The sequence below is a fragment of the Nicotiana attenuata genome, chromosome 4, assembly GCF_001879085.1.
Source record: "Nicotiana attenuata strain UT chromosome 4, NIATTr2, whole genome shotgun sequence".
NCBI classification, from domain to species: Eukaryota; Viridiplantae; Streptophyta; class Magnoliopsida; order Solanales; family Solanaceae; genus Nicotiana; species Nicotiana attenuata.
Genome location: NC_031992.1, coordinates 7,297,006 through 7,318,674, shown reverse-complemented (window position 1 = coordinate 7,318,674; position 21,669 = coordinate 7,297,006). Strand labels below are relative to the sequence as shown.

Sequence of the window (21,669 nt, the reverse complement as noted above, 5' to 3'; positions counted from 1 at the left end):
GTTGACGTCGCGTCGTGTCTCGTCAAATAGGACTATGTCATCAGCAAATAGCATGCACCACGGCACCTCCCCTTGAATATGATGCGTTATGGCATCCATCACCAGGGCAAATAGGAAAGGGCTGAACGCAGACCCTTGGTGCAACCCAGTAATAATCAAAAAATGCTCGGAGTCGCCTCCTACTGTCCTAACCCGAGTCTTAGCTCCATCATACATGTCTTTAATCGCCCTAATGTAGGCAACCGGGACCCCTTTAACCTCTAAGCAGCTCCATAAGACCTCCCTAGGAACCCTGTCGTACGCTTTCTCTAGATCGATAAACACCATGTGGAGATCCTTCTTCTTATCCCTGTATTGTTCCACCATCCTCCTAATAAGGTGGATAGCTTCTGTGGTAGATTGCCCTGGCATGAACCCGAAATGGTTGTCTGAAATAGACACCGTCCTTCGCACTCTCATTTCTACCACTCTCTCCCAGACTTTCATGGTATGACTCAGTAATTTGATACCCCTATAGTTGTTACAGCTCTGGATATCGCCTTTGTTCTTATACAACGGAACCATTGTACTCCACCTCCACTCTTCAGGCATCCTATTAGTCATGAATATAACATTAAACAACCCAGTAGGCCATTCCAAGCCTGCTCTACCCACACACCTCCAAAGTTCAACTGGAATTTCGTCTGGCCCGGTAGCTCTGCCCCTCCTTATCTTACGCATTGCCTCCATGACCTCATCGACCTCAATGTCCCTACAATAACTTAATTCATGGGGGCTGTCGGCATTCCTCAACTCACCTAGTACAATATCCTGATCCCCTTATTCATTTAGAAGTCTATGAAAGTAGGTCTGCCATCTCCTCTTAATCTGGTCATCCCCCATCAAAACTTTGCTGTCATCATCTTTTATGAACCTCACTTGGTCTAGATCCCGAGCCGTCCTCTCTCTCACCTTAGCGAGTCGGAATAACTTCTTCTCCCCGCCCTTGTTCCCTAGTTCCTCATACAGACGAGCAAAAGCTGCCGTCTTAGCCTCCGTTACTGCCATCTTCGCCTCCTTCCTAGCTACCTTATATCTCTCACTGTTCGCTCTCTTCTCCTCCTCGCCAGTGCTCCCTACTAACCGCAGGTAAGCCGCCTTCTTCGCTTCTACTTTACCTTGGACAACTGCATTCCATCACCAGTCTCCTTTGTGGCCACCGGTGCGGCCCGAAGATATCCCTAACACCTCTCTCACCGCCTTCCTTATACAGTCCGCCATCGTCGACCACATAGTGTTTGCGTCCCCACTACTTCTCCAAGCTTCCATTACCGATAACCTTTCTTCCAACTCCTGAGCTTTATCCTTAGTCAAGGCGCCCCACCTAATCCTCGGGTGGCCTCGTACTGACCTCTTCTTCCTCCTTATCATAATACCAATGTCCATCACCAAAAGCCTATGTTGCATTGCAAGGGTCTCACCTGGGATAACTATGCAATCCTCGCACAACCTTCTGTCGCATCTCCTGAGGAGGAGATAGTCAATCTGAGTCTTCGCCACCGAACTTTGGTAAGTAACCAAATGATCCTCCTGCTTCGGAAAAATTGAGTTCGCAGTCACTAGATCGAATGCCTTGGCAAACTCCAACAGCGAAGTGCCCCTTCCGTTCCGCTCCCTGAAATCGAAGCCGCCATGCACCTCAGTATAACCACTTGCAGACGACCCAATATGACCATTGAAATATCCTCCTATGAATAACCTCTCGGAAGGCGGAATACAACGAACGATGTCATCCAACCCCTCCCAAAAGCGCCTTTGTTCTATCAATATTGAGCATATAAACCATTACCTCCGGTGGTATACCTATTATGTTAGTATGGGGGAAAGTAAAGCAATTTGCGTTAGCACATAAAAGTTTAATCAACTTACCTTTAAAATCAGTGTCGAGTCTCGACCAACGTAAACCTTTCGATTTGGGAAGTTAATGATAGTTTCTAGTTCTTCAGCATTTGACCCCGTGGCTTCTAAATCTTTCGGTTCATGATTGTTCCCAAAAACATTTGTCTAATTGTCCATGCTATTAATGAACCTTCTTCCTCGTAGTCTTTAATTATTCATCCCGCACCTATTTTTTCTTTTTCAGTTGTCAGGTGCGGTATCTTTGTAAGTAATCCCGTGGGTGTTTTACCCATGCTTTTTTCTAACCTTCATTCTTCTCCTGTGGGATTTTGCAATTTAGCAAGGTGATTCCTTACTTGTTCGGGAAGGTCTGGATCTTTTTCAGCCCGTGAAAAAAATCCCGTATCTCTTTGCTCACACCTGTTTTTTAAGATTTGTTCGTTTAGATTCAGATCACCCAAGAACCTCCTCTATTTGGCCTTCGAACCTATTTTTGATTTTCAATTGAACCTCTGTGCCTTCCTCTATTTGAAGCCTGGTGCTGTAACGGTTATGCATATCACTCTCATGGAAAGTTGGAAATTTCGGAGGTGTTCTATCCGCTCGTTATGTTCCTTGATCTATTTTGTAAAGTTAGAACTAAATTTTGCAAATTAAAATTACATGGTATATCTGAACCACATGTTCTGAAACTATTTTGTGCAGATTCGTTATAATTAAATCTGGTACTAATACTTGCGGTACCAATATACCAATGTACATTCTTCAGTTTTCTCTGTTTGTTGCTTACCTACCATTATCATGGCTATTCTTACATTTTCATTTTGCATGATAAAGCCATCTCCAACTTGGTTGTCCTCAACTGTGTTGGTTGAGAAATTTCGATCACAATGAAGGTTTAAACTAGAAACAAGCGAATATTAACAAAAATTGTTAGTATCTTTGGATAAATAGCAAATTTGTTTGAGTTTCCGGTAATAGAACCAAACTGTTTAACCCAAAAAATGATTTTCAAGATCAAAGTAATAAATTTTATATGACGGACCACAAGCAACAAATTCGATCCGAAAGATATAATTTTTCGTCAATACACCGGATAGAGAAGTGAAAAATAAATTCAATGACAGATAATATAAAAAAAAAAAAAAGCAGAGAAAAAATAATTCTTATTGAATGACCCTTGATAGGATGATGAGTCGAACAGAGTTTGAAGGGCCGAACTATGGCTAACTTGGAAGCAAGATGCTATGAATTACAATGTATAGAATCTTAGAGAAGAAAATTAGATTCCCCTAATGGTGATAAAAGTATGTCCATTTATAGGGTTAAATCTAAGTAGCCATTCTCCTTGAATTATGGGTCCATTATGAGCATTTACTCAATCCATCCATTACTTTTGGAAGACTTGTAGCTGCTGAATAAATGCTTGAATTCCGTAACTAATGAGTTAATTACATAACTGATGAGTTAATTCAGTAATTGATGAGTCAAACCCATGCCTGTTGAGTCAATCCCGTACCTATTGAGTCAATCTCGTAATTGATTGCCTTGTTCTGACTGTTACAACCATTTATTGCATTTATTATACGTTACATAATTGATGGCATAATGATTGTAAATTCCATGTAATCCGGGATTAATTGTTTCTTTCCTCATTTGTAATTATGAGTTATTCTCCTGCAACTGATCCAGAGCTATTGTACGATGATCAGTTCCCAGACTAACAGGCACGATACGAGTATGCTCGGTTCCGAGGGTGTTTCACATGTCATCTTTACATGTAATTCTTCACTCTTCTCATAACTTTGCTGACATGTGTCGCCATTTAATAGACCCATGTGGCGAGACTATTTTTCATTAATACATAAATACTATTTTCAGAGTTAAACCGTCTTTTCTTTTATTATTAGATTTTCAAAAGTTTTTTTAAATATTTTAAAGTTTTAACTATATTAACTTAGTATTTTGCACATAATTTTCAAATATATAAACCTTTTTAAAAAGAAACCTTATGAATTTATGTTTTATTTCACACCCGATGCGCTCGTAATCCAAATCGCTTCACATAAATTTGGAAAGAGATAGTTCTAAAAATAGTTAGTTTTAATTAAACCAACGCAAGAAAGGAATTAGAAAAATAAAAACAAAATTCGATATTTGCCGGTTAATGGCTAAAGTGAATGTACACTAATTTGAATGGAGCGTGAGGAGGGGAGCATAGAAGTGGTTGTGTACATCAAAAAGCAAAAGATACTTGCATTTAAAGGCTTCAAAAAACTTATGATATTTATGAATTAGAGTAATGTTTTGAATAGGAACACCAATATTCCCTCTCCGTGTCCAAATATTCCTCAGTATTGGACTTACCTTCTCATCTTGTCTATTGTCGAGCCCTTCTTCTCTTGGCCACTGTCCCAAGAAAATTAAAAAATTAAAAAATCAAGAGGAAGAGTATTTCCTAGACAGAGCCAACCATATTCCTCGGCGTCAACCCACGTGACTTGTGGCCGTGACTCTGTCCTCTACCTTACACCCAGTTGACATACCCCCTCTTCTTTATCTAATTACCACCAAATCTTGTACTTAATTAATTCTCTCTTTTTTTCGGAAAAAAATAGACCTATGATTTAGTAGGCGTTTGAACATAAGATATGTGATTTTTAAAGAAAAAATAGTATTTGAAGTTAGATTGAAAAATGGTCTTTAAAATTTAAGATTGTGCTTAGACATTTCACTCATAAAAGTATTACACCAAACAATAGTTTGAGGATGAGTTTCGAAAAAAAAGAAGGAAAATATGCTTTATATATTTTATTGTAGTCTAGGATTTCTTAAAAATAGCTTATACCCTCTCACTAACCGTGTTTTTGACATAACTTTTGCTTTTTTGGACATTAACAAAAAGCTTTCGAAAAAATGTATGGATGAAAATGTTTTGTACAAACGAAGAAGTGTTTGGATTTTTGCGATTTTTTATTTTTATGAGCTTTTTTAATGAAAGAATATTTCAAAAAGTACATCGCAGTATTTTCAGCCTAAAAGTAATATTCTGAAAATTTTCTAAGATATCTATTTGAAACTTATTAGCCAAACAAGTTTCTTTTGGAAATGCCTTTAATTATTTCAAACATTTCCACGTCCACACGCCTAAGAATTCAAATTCATTTGACCAATCAAATTTAAGCTTCAACGATATTATACTTTTTATATAGCTTAATTAATGTTTTTATTTCACCACTAATGCTATATTTATTTGTCATATAAATATGTAAAATATGTAAGGCTCGATCTTCTATACTAGATCAGCAAATTGGAGGAAGAAAAAAAAAAGGTTGAAAATCTTGCATGACCAAAATGTGAATTAAATTTCAAAATTTTGAAAAATTAAGTAACAAACTAGAGAAAGAAAAAGAAAAGTCTGAAGATCATAAATATGACCAAGGTGAAATTCATTCACATATTAAAAGTTAAATCACAATATACAGATCGTGTATATAGTGTGTTGGGTAGTGGGATTAGGAGTATTAGAAAAGAGTTAATTTATTAAATTAGAATTTTAAAGGCAGGGTCAGCGCCTGATGCGCTCTAGATTCTTTGGGAAATGAGAATTTTCAACCTTATTCTATAAATCTTATCTCTGCCAATTAATATTCTTCAATTGATCGAACTCTTTTCTATCTGTCTCTTTCTCTCGCGATCGTGTGTGTTGGATTACGGATTGGAATATTAACACAATAACCACTAATATTAATTTTTGTTTCATAGTTGGAGTTATTAATTTTTTTAATAAATGGGCTAATATATCTGGTCAACATTTCTCTCTCTCTTTAGTCTTTAGTATTTAGCAAGCTCACTTTTAAAAAGTTATTAAATGCTTTAAGCTAATATTCCATATTCTTTACTTTTGTCTCATCTCATCACACCTAACCCCTCTTTTCCTTGTACTTTCATCTTATATTTCTATTTCTAACTCATTTAATTAAGAACAATCCTTTTCAACTTTCCTTTTTCCCTTTAAACCACACGCAATATTTTAATTTTAAGAGGAAGATTATAAACAAATACACAACGTTGGAAGAATTTAATTCAAAGATGCCATCCGAGGAACATCAAATATTAAAGTATGAATATAGCAAAGTTAGACATTTCAGATCTCTTAAGCATGTTCTTTATTCCATAGACCTAAGCAAAGAATAACTTGATATTGAATTCTAAATGCAGAAAAGGAAAAATAAATAAATAAATAAATAATAGCAAGTTAAACGACATGGACGGTCAAGCATTAAGGACATGACTCATCGCTCGTCAAAAATTAGCTTCATAGACACTCTATAGTCCATATATTATTAACTATATATGAATTCTGATCTATACTCATCTTTTTGTCGTTAACAAGTTAAACTATAGTGCTAATTAAATACAACAACTTAAAATAATGAGAAGAATAATAGTTCTTCTATAGTTATTCGTAAAGGGACTAGAATAATATTATGTATATAAAGATGTTTGCTTCGAAATTTGAATAGAATCAACATAATATTTCTTTCCTAATCCCCTTGAGCTAACACAGAAGAGAAGACAAAAAAGAAAGAAAGGAATCAGCGGAATCAACGCCGTTTCGACTGACGTGTTCCATGAGCCACGACATTGCCATCTTAATTAAAAATTAACCCTTAATAAAAAAGAAAAGGAAAAAAAATAAAGATATACTACTTGTTTTTATTTTTTGAATATTGTGGAATAGTATGGGGAGTAAAAGAGATGAGAAAGAGAAGACAGTCAAAAACAGTACAAAACAAACATTAAAAAGTTCAATAATTGAGAACCTAAAAATAGGGTAGTTCATCGCTTTCAATAAGAGACATTTTGATAGCAACATATAGTCAGTATGTATAATTATTCCACCAGCAGTACATAATTACATATTTTGATACTCAACTACTACAACAAACTCTAGCTTACTGGCTAGATTCCAGCTTCTCTTTTGTTCTTTCTTCTAAAGCTCCAAAAACAACTGATCTTTTATGTGAATAAAGATCATGAGCCAGAGGCGGATGTAGAGTTGCAATTCAACTGAACACACAGTACTTTCGACGTAAAACATAAATTTAGGTGTAAAAATTTACTAAAATTATAATAAAGTAGTAGGTGTGAACCCTAATTTAAAAATATAATAGGTTCACGGCAAAAAAACCTTTACGGTTGAACCCATAAAGTTTAAATCATGCATCTGCCGCTGTCACGAGCATTCAGCCTAGAGTAAAGTGGCCAAAACACAATAAAAATCCCTTTGAAAACTCTTACTTATTGGTTTTTGGATTTACTTGTGGACTGAATGTATTGGTAAAAATAAATATTACACGTGGATTTATATGAGTGGCTGATATGACAAGACACGTGGATCAGTAAGAAAGCGACAACTGGAGAGATGCATTAAAAGATGCACAAGTCGTAATAGATACGAGCAAATCACCCACGAGAGGAGAAGATATGGTCACTCAAGTTTAAATGGTTACAAGAAGAGGTACCGGCGGAATGAATCAAGACATTAAAAAGGAAAGATTTATGAATCATCAGTTAATGAACATGAATGTTCTCGGACGTTATAGAATCTTCATAAACACTTACAAGTACCAATTATAACGTCTCATTAATGTCATTAATGCTCATAATGATTCGGTCATAAAAGGAAAAAGATATTATCCATATAGACTCTGTTTACCATGAAATGGTAATAATAATTAAATTTGATTATGGGACTCTAAAAATACATGATCTATTTTTATGCTAGTTGTTAAGCAGTTGATGCTACGTGTGAGACTTAGAAACAAAATAAGAGTTGGGAATGGGGTGATAACAAACCGATAGGTTGACAATCGGGGCCTCGAGCTTGTCGATTCGGGGGCCTCGAGGTCGATTCCGGGGCTCGACTGTGAGCTATCGAAGGTGATCGAAGTATGACTAACAGTTATGATAAAATCAAAGAAGACTCTTTATGGCCAATGATAAGCAATAAATGATGAACAATAATGAAGATAGTAAATGGAAGCAATAATATCAAGAGAATATGTAAGAGAGCAGAGAGAATGTTCTTTTATATTTCATGTGGAGCAACTGAAGCAACAGGGGTCCTACAAAATGACAAGGACTCCCTTTATATAGGAGGGAAATCCCAACATAGTACAAAATATATTAATTACATAGATATAGGGATGAGACAGCTGAATGACGCCCTGATTTGGGTTCAGAACAACCCACTAGACTTTGTCAGTCCTAGTCGTGTGTCTTGGGAACTCCCCATTTCTACCATAGCAGGGTCAACATTATCTCAAGGTCGAGCGTCGACGAACCTCGAGGAAGGAGAACTCGATCGTAGCCTTGCAGCCTCGAGCCTTCACGATGATCTTCCGAAGTGCCTTGATTACGAGGAATTGGACCCTCCGATTCTACCGTATACAGATAGTCCCCGCGTTTCTTATAGTAGAGCGACAAGAAACGACTTTGAAAACCATCTTTTCGAATCTCCCGTGATGATACCATATTGATGGTGTAAGCCTTTGTGATAACCGGAACGTCCCGTCAGTCCACTTTTCCATAATTATTCACTGCACCGTCGACCTTTATTCTTCAGAACAATCATATCGCCGTCAGTCCATTTTTCCAAAACGCATTAATTGCTCCTGCCGATATGTCTTTCAAAGACACTAATGGGGTCGCCAGTTACGCTGCCATCCCCTATAAAAGGGAACCTCCTGGAGCCACTTCTTTATTCAAGTGTTCTGAGATTAGTCTTTCGCCATTCTCTTCTCTTTATCCCCATCCATTGTCATTTTCCATGTTTGAGCCCTGCGGTCTCAGGACCGTATGGCGGAGTTTTCATCAGTCATGCCGCAGCCCTTTCATAGGGCTTTCTCTTGCCGAGCGAAATTACACCGATTTGTTGTTGTTGTTGTTGTTGTTGTTACTGCTGTCGTTGTTGGCTCGAGATGGTGAGACAAGGAGGTGGGAATGTATTTGGACTATACACTGCTGCTCATGAGGGCACTCGGACTATACACTGCTGCTCACCCTACTACCCCGGCCTGGTGTGGCACTTCACCCCCTTTGCTTTCCGTGGGGTGAAGTGGTACCTCTGGCCAGTAGCTTGCATGGCAAAATGTCCCAAGAAGTGGATTCAAAGTAGCCATGCAAGCGAGGCCGACGCCCGCCAAGTCTTCTACCGGGCCATGATCTTTCTAGACTGGGTAAAGGCTTTGCTCTTTGACGGGCTATGGCATTTTTTCATCCCTTTCTGCTCCTCCCACTTTCCTCTTCTTCATCTTCTCCTTTGAAGATGCTACTTTGGGAGACCGAGATGAGACCGTTGAGGAAGCGGTGCTTGAGTATACTGCCACCGAGGGTGCTCCCTGGAGAATAGGCTAGGCTCTGAGCTCTAATCATATATGTACACCTTTTTGTTTCTTTGTTTCTGTGTAAGGACCCTTCCTAGGCTTTTGTAACCATATGTAAGGACCCTCGTGGGCTTTTGTAATCAAGTGTTTATGAATACAAAGATGTTTCCCCAATTTTGTCTCTGGTGTTTGCTATATTTCCTTTTATTTGTGCTTATGGAGACTCTGAATGCATGATTCTACCGGTTGGTGTCGATATCGAGCCCAGGTATAAGTATTTTTTCCTGACTTTTGATTGAATAATACGGCTCCCCTTAGAACCATTTGCCTTTCCTCGGACCAAGCCTGGATTGGACCGATAAACTCGGGTCGTCGGGACCCTTACTTCGGGTTAAATGAAAGTAATGTTTTGAGCCTTGAGACCGTGGTTTATCATTCAGACCTCGCGGTAATCTTCGGGGGGAAATTCTCTCGGAGGTCCGAGGATAGGGACTGCCTTTAAGCTTTCGAGTGCAGTCCCCGAGCGGGGGTTCGTTCAAACTCGGGTCACCTGGAAACCTGTTTCGAACTTAGCGTAGATAGCCCTAAGGCGTTGCAGGTAGATTCTGAACGAGGTTTTACCTGAATTTAGGTAGTACCCCGTGATCAAGCCCATATGGGTGGAGCTTAAATGTTTATTTCCTTGGAGCCTAACGTCTTTTTGATGGAGATCCTCGAGGTCGGGTACCACCTCGGGACTCGCGGTGATGCCGTTGGCTTCTTAGAGCCTAACTTCTTTTTGGTGGAGGTCCTCGAGGTTGGGTACCACCTTGGGACTCGCGGTGATGCCGTTGGCTTCTTAGAGCCTAACTTCTTTTCGATGGAGGTCCTCTAGTTCGGGTACCACCTCGGGACTCGCGGTGATGCTGTTGGCTTCTTAGAGCCTAACTTCTTTTTGATGGAGGTCCTCGAGGTCGGGTACCACCTCGGGACTGGTGAAGATGTCGTTTGCTTCTTGGAGCCTAACTTCCCTTTAATGGAGGTCCTTGAGGTTGGGTACTACCTCGGGACTTGCAGTGGTACGGGGATCTCCGTTCCCGAAACATTGCATGGCGTCTCCTAATGTACGATATGGCTACAAAGCTATCGAGGCGATTTCGCCAGCGTATCAGTATTTTTTTGATCGGCTTTTGAGGCAGGCGGACCGTCGCCATTTTTCTATATATATATATATATATATATATATATAGGGTTGTTTTTGCTCTTTTGGAGATCCCATAATTCTAAGCAGCTACCCTTCTTTTCCTACGTTAAGCCTTTCATCATTTCAGTACCAATCGTACTTGCACCGATTCCTGCTTTAGTTCTCTGAGTTTGCCATCGCCATGACTGTTACATCGGGGTCTGTCGGGCAGAGAGGGGAGAGCTCCGCCTCTGGTATTCGGGACCAACAAGAGCATACCTTGAAGATTATTTCTTTGATAGGAGAAGAGCATCTTAGGTTAGTGAGAAAAGACTGCGGCTGGGGGGAGAAAGTAGTGTTACAGATACTTTCCCCGGATGAGGGCATCATGGATCGTGCCGATCGATTCTTGAATGTGTACACGTATCTTTTCACACTGGGCCCCCTTGATAGGGTTGTGTTTGACTTCTGTTTAAAGTATCGAGTTACCTTGGCGCAGATCTACCCGTCATTTTGGCGAATAGTGTTGATGATGAGATTTTTTGCGGAGAAGGCGGGTCTTGAATTCACGCTCAGTCATCTTATTAGGATGTACCGACCCTTTCACCATCGAGGTCTGCTAACCTTGCGATGCCAGTCGACCACGCCCTTTGTTGTCGACGATGAGGAAGATGGAGACCGAGAGCGGATGAGTTGATTCGTCCGAGTCCGGAGTGTTGACATTATCCCTGCGGAGTTTATGCTATTTCTTGAGGAATGGAATTACACACGTAAGTGGTATACTTCGTGCCTTCTTGGTTTTGTTTATGGTGAAAGCTGGTTTTGTAACCGTGCCTTTTTTCTTTTTCTGCAGCGGTTTCATGGGCGTCGGGCGACGTTCCAGATCTGCCGGATTGGGTTCGGAAGTTGGCGACCCACTCGACTTGTGATGAGCGCAAGTGGCAAGCTTTTTCCTGGGGCAGATGGGAAGCGAAACATCATGGTGTGTGTTGTGCTATTTTTTTTCTTTCCCTTCCTTCATTTGGAGAGGCATTTTCCCTTTTTGCGTATTAATCTTGCTGTTGTAGGCATCGGAGAGCCTTTCGAAGTGAGGTCGCGCTCCTTTGGAGAGGGGGAAGGGTCGCTAGCTTCCGGGCTAAAGAACGACAACAATAAGCGAGAGATGCCTTTACAGGGCAATGGCGCTCAAAGCAAGGTGAAACGGGACCGGGGCTTCAGCGCGGAGTCATTATCCGAGCCTGCCCCGCCCGTGGTTCCTGGTTTGGAAAGGTGGTTTCCCCGTTTCTGTCGCCTTCTTTTTCCATTAACAGTACTTCGAGGGATACCGGAAACCCGGGGTTGCATACTCCGAGCGACCTTGCCTCGACCGAAGTCGATCCTTTCAGAGCTGAGGGAGCTAGATTAGCAGATATGCGCTCGGCTTTCGAGGAAGCCCAGCAGCTTCACTTCGTGGTGAGTTTCGACATAGGCCTTTTGAGTTTCGCGTCTTCCCTTCCTTATCGGGTTTTCCTTTGCAGGCCTTTGACAAGCTTAATTCCGGGCTGCTTCGTCGTGAAGTCAGGCTGCAGAAAGCTATGGATGAGGAGAGATCCCTTAGGCTCCTTTGCGATGAAAAGGAAACCGAGATGGCACACTTGCGGTATGAGGTGAGCCGGAGCTTGAATTATGAGAGTTACTTGAAGGAGCAGGTAGTTTTTTGAGATGATTACTGTTGTTTTAAATATTTCCGTTGTCACTAGATCTGTTTTACCGTTACTTGAATTTATTGTTATCAAAATGAAATTATATGATTTGATAAGAACCGAAATGACCTACATTGTTTTAAAATATTTTTTATGAGTATGTACGGATTACAGAGACAAGTATAAATGGGAGTAGACATTGAAGGATCCCGTAGCTAACGGCGGGTTCGTTAGACCTGGTGCACCTTGTAATTACCGATTACTGTTATAGCCCTCGCTAGTGGGAAGGTAGAACTAGCATACTGTTACTGATATCCCTCGAGTAGGGACTACCGTCATATTTGACTTCTTGCAAAGAAGTCCACAATTATACCGATTACATGATCCGTTCATTGAAACCACCCAAATGTGAATATTGATATTATACAGTGGTTACCGAGCTTATTACTGAATTGTTAATTATATTATACTACAAGAAAAACATGATGAGACTGAAAATTATTTATTGTTTCTGAAAGGTCATTTTATGATATTTTCTGTTTAATATACTAGCATGTTTCTGACTTGTCCCCAATAAAAATAGTTGTGGTTAAGTGTTATTACTCACTGAGCTAGCAACTCATTCCCCGCTATTTTTTTTTACAGATATAGCAGTTGACGCAGGTGAGGATTTCGTTAATTAGAGCGCACAAGTTGATAATTTCTTGGTGAGCTTCACAGTTGTTCGCGTGGGCGGAGATTTTATTTATTGTTATGGTCGTTCTTTGAACTCTTAGAGTCGCTCCAGAGTCACCATTTTGGTGTCATGAGTATTATTTTATTATTATAGTCTTATGTTGAGTATCGTTCTTTATTATAAAAGTTGGAGTTAATTAGTATTTCTAGTTGTTAGTGGGTTGATTAGCAATGGTGGAGGCTTGTTTTAGTTAATTGATAAGTTGTCGATTTATTGGTTTGATATTAGAATGGTTTGTTGTTGATTTTGACACAGGGGAAACTCTGTCCGATTTTCTGTAGAATACCGATGAGGCTTACTTGGGGGCACTTGCTCCTGAGCGCCGGTCACGATCCTAAATTGGGTCGTGACAATCTAACATACATTGAAGGGGAATTCACATGGGGGAACACACACCACGCTTGGAGGAGGCTTCTAACTAGTTTTTCTTCTCTTCTCTCTTTTTTTAATCTCATAGTTCATTAGTTCTAGAGTTTTGGGTGCTACATCAACGTTGTAGTTTGAAGCTTGAATTATTCTTATTATTTTATCATATTTGTTTATTTATTCATTCTTGCGCTTAATTATTTGACTGCTTGATCACCAATTAAATACTATCTACAAATCTCGGATTGAACTCGGGAGAGGGAATTCTAGATTGCATATAAGATCGAGTAGAGCAAGATCTTAACTGTGGGGGGGAGGGGGAGGGGCATTTGCGGTTAGGATAGGAATATACCTAATCGCCTTACTTGGTTACTATACAGGAATTATTAATGTGTTCTTGTTAGTTCTAATTCCATAGGAATTTAGGCGTTAGATTAGCTTGAATAGGCGAGTAGTACTTCGGGAGAAGGCTACGAGCAATATTAACCCTGTCAATCAATAAATCAGATAAATTAATTAGACGATTTAAGATGAAAACTCAACAGGATTGTTAGCTAACCCATAGCTCTAGAATATGCACTCACATTGAATTCATCTTTAAGCATGTCGTTGTTTTCTTTACTCTCTTAGTTTGCTACTCTAGATTAGTTGTAGTTAAATAATCACACATTAAAAAATCGCTTGAATAGATTAATTATCTTAGTTTAATTTAGTAAATAGTTAATCACAAGTCCTTGTGGGCATGATATATGGACTTACAATCCTATATTACTTGTCGACCACATATACTTGCGTGCGCGTTTGGGAGCAACAAGTTTTTGGCACCGTTGCCGGGGACTTAGAAATTAACTATTCTACTAGATTAGATTTTTACTTTTTACCTATTTAAGTTTTTAATTTTAGTTTAGTGTAGTTAGTATTATATATTTTTTTTACATGGCATCTTTGAAAGAAAAGTGGCGGGATAGTAAGTATTCGTATTTTTGTGATCCTTGTCCATATTGTAAAGGACCCCACTTGTGGCAATATTGTAAAAATATTCTCAGGACCGAGTTGTGCACACCATCTCAATCCTGTATTATTGGTGGTGGAAATTGGAATAGTTATCCTAAGTGTTGTTATCCTACTCTAATCCCTTCTTATGTTGATTCTAATAATTCTTGTAAATTTGACAAGAGTAACAAATTGGATGATGTGGAACATGATGTTCGCATTCTTGATATGCACATGAAATTATTTGAGGAATATGGAGGTTTCAGTGAGAAAATTACGAATAAGATGCAACAGTTTATAGAAGAAAGAGTTGAATTGAGACAAGAGATCGACCAATTTGGCAGTTCTATTCACGACTTGGAGGCTCAATTGCATGCACAGGTTGTTGCGTCTAACGCCCAACAATTTAGTGATGAGTTGTGTGAAGATAAAAAAGATGTTTTAGGCCAAATTGAGGAGCTAAAACTAGAATAACAAGCATTAGACCATGTTCTTGTTGATGATGTAGAGGTTGAGGGAGCATACATTATTGAGGATGTCAAAAATAATGCAGTTTAGGAGTTGGGGCGTATTGGTCCTCATTCAAATTATTTTTCTACATTATGTTTGGAGGAGACATGGAGATCGAGCCTTTGGAGATATGTATAGGTGAAGAAAAATACCCTTATATTCTAAAATTGGCAACACCAAAAAGGCAAAACGACATCCCTCACTTAAAGGCCAAGAAGTGCAAGATGCGATATCTATTGCTTGGTTCCTTTATATTTACACCACCACCCCAAGAGCGTGACAGAAAAATTGATGCAAAATTGGGGGCGCAGTTCATATCCTCAAAGTGGAAAGAAAAGTGGTGAAAGTGATGGCGTCGTGCCGCGACGTTAAATCAAGCGCTTGTTGAGAGGCAACCCAATTTTATTTTTCTTTTTTACTTTTGCTTATTTTTTTATCGTGTTATCTTTTGTAGTGTCGTTTTTGTATTTTGTAGGAGTACGTGCATGGAGTCAAAGCCAATAGGCATGTGCAAAAGCGAGCAGGTGGTTGAAACTAAGTGTGAGGTACCCGCACAAGGGATCATACGTGGGAGAAGTCTGAGTATCCTGTGAGCTGCTAATGCTTCGGCCTTTGGCCTACCAAGGAGTCTCTTTTACCCTCTTGTTATTTATAGTGTGCATTAAGGACATTGCAAAATTTTAAGTGTTGGGTTAGGAGATTGTCTGGGTGATTTTCCATGCTATCTTAGCTTAGTTGTAGTACTTGTTCTTAGTGTAGTAGTTTTTATTTTAAAAAAATGAAAAAATGAAAAAAAAGAAGAAAAAAAATCAGAAAATTAGGACTTTTCCTGATGATGGATTTTGTGGACAGCTTTCTTAAGGGATTAAGGTCCAATAAAAAAAATTCAAAAATATTTTATTTTTGTTTCTAGTTAGTTTTAGTTAGATAATAATCCACCTTGGTTTTTCTTTGTGCATCGGTTCTTTTTCAGGGGATGTAACTTGAACCGGGTAAATTTGTTTTTATTTTTAAGATTAGATTATTTTTAGGAGAAGAAAAAGAGGGAGAAGAAAACTTTTGTTACTTGTTTGATACTAGAATATTTAGGCCTGAGCTTGAGTAGTACTTTCCACTGAGTGCTTGAGTAATGAATAAAATAGTAGACTTTCTGACCCCTAGGCTTAGGGTTGTGACTCTGAATATAGCTTATTCTTATTTTGTTGTTCGCTATGATCCTGTCTTTCTTAGAGTAGAATTGATCCATCTTGATTGATACTTGTACCATGTGTGGTGAAGATTTCTTACATATATTCCATGTTTTGCAACTTAGTGTAGAACTTGCCCTGGATGTTATTGAAGCGAAACAAAAGTGTTGCTCTGTTTAGAAGATGATAATAGGCTTTCTTTAATATGTCTTGTAAATTGTAGCCTTTTCAGATATTGTACCACTAGTTAGCCCTTTGAACCTGTGGCCTTTTGTGTGGAAGCCGTATATTTGCCTTGGTCCTTTTGTTGAATCCCTAGTTTTTGCACCCTGCTTCCTTAAGCATTGTTGCGTAGACTGTGATATTAATTGATAAATTTGAAGAAAGGGATGATTAAGTAAAAAATAATGACCAATGATAGCTGCAATGTGATGAAAAGGCCCTCGTGAAAGGAATGTGACATGGAAAAAAAACAAGAGAAGAAAATAAATTTGCTTTGAAAAAAATGAAACGTTCTTGATATGAGGGAAATACTTGTGAAACAATGATGAAGAGGGGGGCTGAAAAATAAAGTGAAGAGTATAAAATAATGGGTGATGAAGTTTAAAGGTGCAAAGTGCTTAGGGAAGTGTAAGTCACTATTATATAATTCTCCTACCCGTCCCTTAGCCAACATTATAACCCGATAAAGTCCTATTTGATTCTATTTGAGCATACTTAATTAGTAGAGATGTACATAATGGGCAAGCCTATGGTTCTTTGTGCATATATGTGAATTCGTTTGTGAGTTCGAGAGTTGTTCTTTGATGCTAAGTCCTTATATTGCGTTCATTCTTTGATTTGAGTGTACAGACTATTTATTCTTGTGAGGGCACTATGTTTTATGATAGATAGGTGATGTTATTAGCTTTATTTGACAGAATAGGTGAGCGAGCTTAAGTTTGATAAGTTAGAGTCCATCAATGAGGTTAGGAGGTTAGAAGTTTGTTGTTTGTTTGTAACTTGTAAATCTTGCACAATGATCAGGAAGGGTATATCTAATGGTTTGAGTTACTATGGGCCTAATTGTTAGTATCTACCGTACTGGTGGTGTTTCTAGGCTCAATTTTTTGAGAGTGATTCTAATGCTTACTCGAGGATGAGCAAGAGTCTAAGTGTTGGGTGTTGATATTCGGCCAAAAATGCATATAGTTACTCATTGTTGCCTCACTTCTAGTACTTTTAATCATCTTTTGAGTATTAATTATATTACTTTATGCTTAATATTTTATTTTTACTGTTTAGGAATAAAATGGTGTGAAGATGAAGAGATTTAGAGCAAAATTGAATAAAACGTGGATGAAAAAGAAAGAAAAAAAAAGAATAAAAAAAAGAGAGACACCCTTTGGATTTTGTCCCCCCAAGTTAAAGAAAAAAAAAAAGAAAAGGAAATAACAATTAATGAAGGGCTTCTTCTAACGTAGCAAAGGAATTGTGCAATTTCGTCACTGCCTCCAGCGCCACAGCTGGCCTGGACCCTGCGTAACGGGATTTTTCCTACTTCGTTCGGGACAACGTTATTTCGGCCCTACACGACCCCAACTCGTATATAAGGAGTCCTAAACCTAATTTAGAGGGGATCTAACATACATTGAATGAAATTCACATGGGGGAACACACACCACGCTTGGAGGAGGCTTCTAACTGATTTTTCTTCTCTTCTCTCTTCCTTTAATCTCACAGTTCATTAGTTCTAGAGTTTTGGATTCTACATAAACATTGTATTTTGAAGCTTGAATTGTTCTTATTATTTTATCATATTGGCTTATTTATTCAATCTTGCGCTTAATTATTTGATTGCTTGATCACCAATTGAATACTATCTACGAATCTAAGATTGAACTCGGGAGAGGGAATTCTAAATTGCATATAAGATTGAGTAGAGCAAGATCTTAACTCTGAGGGGGAAGGATTTGCGGTTAGGATAGGAATATACCTAATCGCCTTGCTTGGTTACTATAAAGGAATTATTAATGTGTTCTTGTTTGTTCTAATTCCATAGGAATATAGGCGTTAGATTAGCTTGAATAGGTGAGTAGTACTTAAGGAGAAGGCTACGAGCAATATTAACCATGTCAACCAATAAACCAGATAAATTAATTAGACGATTTAAGTGGAAAACTCAACGGAATTGTTAGCTAACCCATAGCTCTATAATATGCACTCACATTGAATTTGTCTTTAAGCTTGTCGTTGTTTTCTTTAATCTCTTTGTTTACTACTCTAGATTAGTTTTAGTTAATTAATCACACATTAAAAAATCGCTTGAATAGATTAATTTTTTTAGTTTAATTTAGTAAATAGTTAGTCACAAGTCCCTGTGGGTACGATATCTGGACTTACAATCCTATATTACTTGTCGACCACGTATACTTACGTGTGCGTTTGGGAGCAATAAGTTTTTGGCGCCGTTGATCTTACTCCTTTATAATCCAAATTTTAAGATTCAGGGGTACAAATATGGATGCGGGTATTTGGCTAAAATAATACAAGATTCTATGATTTATAAAACTATCTAAATTATGATAAATATTTTGTGAAAACTTTAGGTTGCGGAGTGCATCCAATAATTCAATCATTCATTTTAGGAAATTCTCAAGTTGTCGGCACTAGGCACTAGCGAGCAGCAACTAAAATTCAATCTTCCATTTTTTATTTTTCCTCACATTTGTCCATGGATTGTGGTCAAAGTACCCGATCTCAATTCACCACACCCGAACAAATCCTACACCCTTACTAGTATTATTGTTGTTTTGATATGGGTACAACGATTAAAATGAAGAGTCCCAGCAATATAGGTTGAAGGAGAAAAGGTAGTGTATATTGTATGGGCCAAAATCCGATCAGAGTAATCTTGTTTAAGATAGCTAAGAACTGATTAGGTTGAGGTCCGACGTTTAAGGAATAACATATTGGCGAGCTGAGTAGTTAAAGTCGAGGTCGAGCAATCAGATCGGCCAAACGACTATTTTAGTGATAAGATATTTTAAAGGAATATTCCAAAGAATATTCTCTGCATCTATACTTTCAGTTAGGTGGGAAAAAATGTCCCATACAGTAGGAATAGAGAGAGAACATGGGGGCATGTAATATTCTATATGATAAGCTCTCTCTAGAAAAGTTGACTCTCAAGTAACTACAAACATTATCTTTACCAAAGATTCAATTTGTTGTTTGTCCCAATCTTTCTCACACCAGATCCGAGAAAGTTTTCTATATTCCCACGTTTCATTGCCTTACATCATTGTTAGAGGGAGAATCATCCACCTCATTGAATATTTGGGTGCATCATTCTCTCTATTTATATTTATTGCCATTTATCATATTTATTGCTTGTCTTTATCCCATCATCTATTCGTAACAATATCATTAAACACCCCCTTGGTATTTAATAGCCTTGAATGCGGTTTTTATATTATTGATATCCATCAATCTTGGATCTAGGACTTATTATATTTAACTAGAATTTACCCATTATTATTTATTTAATTAGTTTAACAAAAATGTTTAACACTTTTTGGTCAAACAATTTGGCGCCGTCTGTGGGGACTTTCTAGTTAAAATTTTAGTTTCTTCTAGATCTAAAAAATGCACAAAACTTTGCAAAATCCTATATTTCCTTGTTTGCACGAATCTGACATGGCAGGCAATGGAGAGGAAAAGAGAAAGGCGATAGCCGGTCTCACTGCCAATCTCCTCAACACCACTAACGAAGTAGACGAAGCGGAGGGTGAAGACATAACACCAAATACCTCTCCCAGGCGTAACAACTCGCCCCCACCTCCCGACTGTGTTACGACCTCGCACGGAAAGGGCGCCTCTATGTTCACGACAGAAGAGGCACCACCAGCAGTGAAAAAGTTACTTGAGGCATGGTTGACAAATACGCTATCCGGCTTCCTCGACAAGCCCGCTCGAAGGTCGAATAGGGAAGACACAAGAGTTTGTGTCGCATCAGTAGCTAAAGAACAACACGCTCCCCCCGCATCAGGTATTACTCATAATATTAGTGATGCATGTAATGACACCCTCACAACCATTTTGAGGAAAATGGATGAGATGGAAAACGAGAACAAAATGCTCCGTAGCCAAATGAAAGAGCACCAAGAAAGGGTAGAGACACCGGTCGGTTTGTTGAGCAACCATATAGAGACGAGGCTGCACCACACGCCACACCAAAGACATTCAAAATGCCAACCTACTTGAAAATATACGACGGCACGACGGACCTAGAGGATCAAGTGACCTACTATGTCACTGCAGTAAAAGGCAATGACCTCACAAAAGAGCAAGTATCATCCATATTGCTGAAGAAGTTTGGAGAGACCCTAATCGGCGGAGCACTGAATTGGTACTCACATTTACTTGCGCGCTCCATAGAAATGTTCGAGGAAATGGCAGACAAATTCGTCATCGCCCATGCCAGGGCCAAAAAAAAGAGACGAGGGTGAACGACATATTCGCCATTAAGCAATCGCCTGGCGAATGGCTCAGGTACTTCCTCGCCCGGTTCAACCGTGTAAGAATGAGCCTTCCGAATGTATCTGAAGGAATGGCGGTAGCCGCTTTCCAGAATGGGCTCAGTAGAAGTGGGTCACGGGCGACCAAAAAGTTGCTGAGCCGACTCATGAAATACCCTCCAACCACTTGGGACGAGATACACAACGCCTACTGTGCCAAGGTAAGAGCCGACTAGGACGATCTCAACGGACCTACCCAACGTCTGACCTTGGTCCAAATGGAGTCTAGGAAAAATCGGAAAAAACAGGAGGGATCTAGCAGGATCCCGACCTAATCATGAAAGAAATCAGCCTTATGTCAGAGGTACCCTCATGTCACCTCCACGCCACGATGAAGGTCCATCCCGCCCGCAAACGGGAATTCATCAAAATGAAAGAGATATTGCCCCCCTTATTATCAGCTCACAATTTTTGTGTTTCTCCCTCAGAAATAGTCTACACACTGGAGAAGCTCGGCCCAAAGGTAAAATGGCCACAGAAGATAAAATCCGATCCGAGCACCAAAAAGTCAAATGCCCTCTGCGAATTCCACCAGGAAAGGGGTCATAAACAGAGGACTGCATCACCCATAGACAGGAGGTCGTGAACATGCTTCACCAAGGGTACCTGAAAGAGTTGATGAGCAATCGTGGGAGGGCCAACTTCGCCCGAGGGCGAGAACGCCGCCCAAACCACCTTCCCCGATTCGGACCATTCAAATGATCATTGGAGGAGGCGACAATGCTTCTATCAACAGCGTGAAGTTCACCACCACCCAAAAACTCAAGCAGTCGATCACCCACGAACGGTATGACAAACTCGAAGAAAGTATCATTTTCGATAAGTCAGATACCCACAGTTTGTTCTTCCTTCACTATGACACCCTTGTCATTAATTTACATGTTTTTCATACTGATGTAAGACATATTGTGGTCGATAATAGAAGCGGCGCGTGCATCATCCATCCTAGAGTTCTCACCCAAATGAAGCTCGAGGACAAGATAGTGCCATGTTGCATCACGCTAACAGGTTTTAACAATGCAGTTGAGCGGACATCTGAAGAAATCACACTGCCCGCCCTGGCAGGCGGCGTCACTTTGGAGACCACGTTCCACATCATGGACCAGGATACGACGTACAATGCCATCGTAGACCGACCATGGATATATGCCATGAAGGTCGTCCCCTCCAGCTTATACCAAGTCATTAAATTTCCCATCCCCTAG

General features: G+C 39.3%; 1 protein-coding gene across 1 annotated transcript; it reads right to left on the bottom strand.

Moving 5' to 3' along the window:
- On the bottom strand, positions 820-10,462 carry LOC109225066 (craniofacial development protein 2-like). The gene is made up of 3 exons (XM_019389657.1): positions 10,312-10,462; positions 1,251-1,799; positions 820-1,166 (listed from the first exon to the last, which is right to left on the bottom strand). The coding sequence occupies exons 1-3, from the start codon at positions 10,460-10,462 to the stop codon at positions 820-822; spliced, it is 1,047 nt and encodes a 348-aa protein (XP_019245202.1).

Excerpts from the sequence above, each read along its gene's own strand:
- LOC109225066 (XM_019389657.1), bottom strand. The coding sequence starts at position 10,462 with ATGGCGACGGTCCGCCTGCCTCAAAAGCCGATCAAAAAAATACTGATA. Across the intron at positions 1,800-10,311 it reads GTACCACTGCAAGTCCCGAG|AACAAAGGCGCTTTTGGGAG; the intron begins GTAGTACCCAAC and ends CAATATTGATAG. Across the intron at positions 1,167-1,250 it reads GTGGTCGACGATGGCGGACT|TTGTCCAAGGTAAAGTAGAA; the intron begins GTATAAGGAAGG and ends GATGGAATGCAG.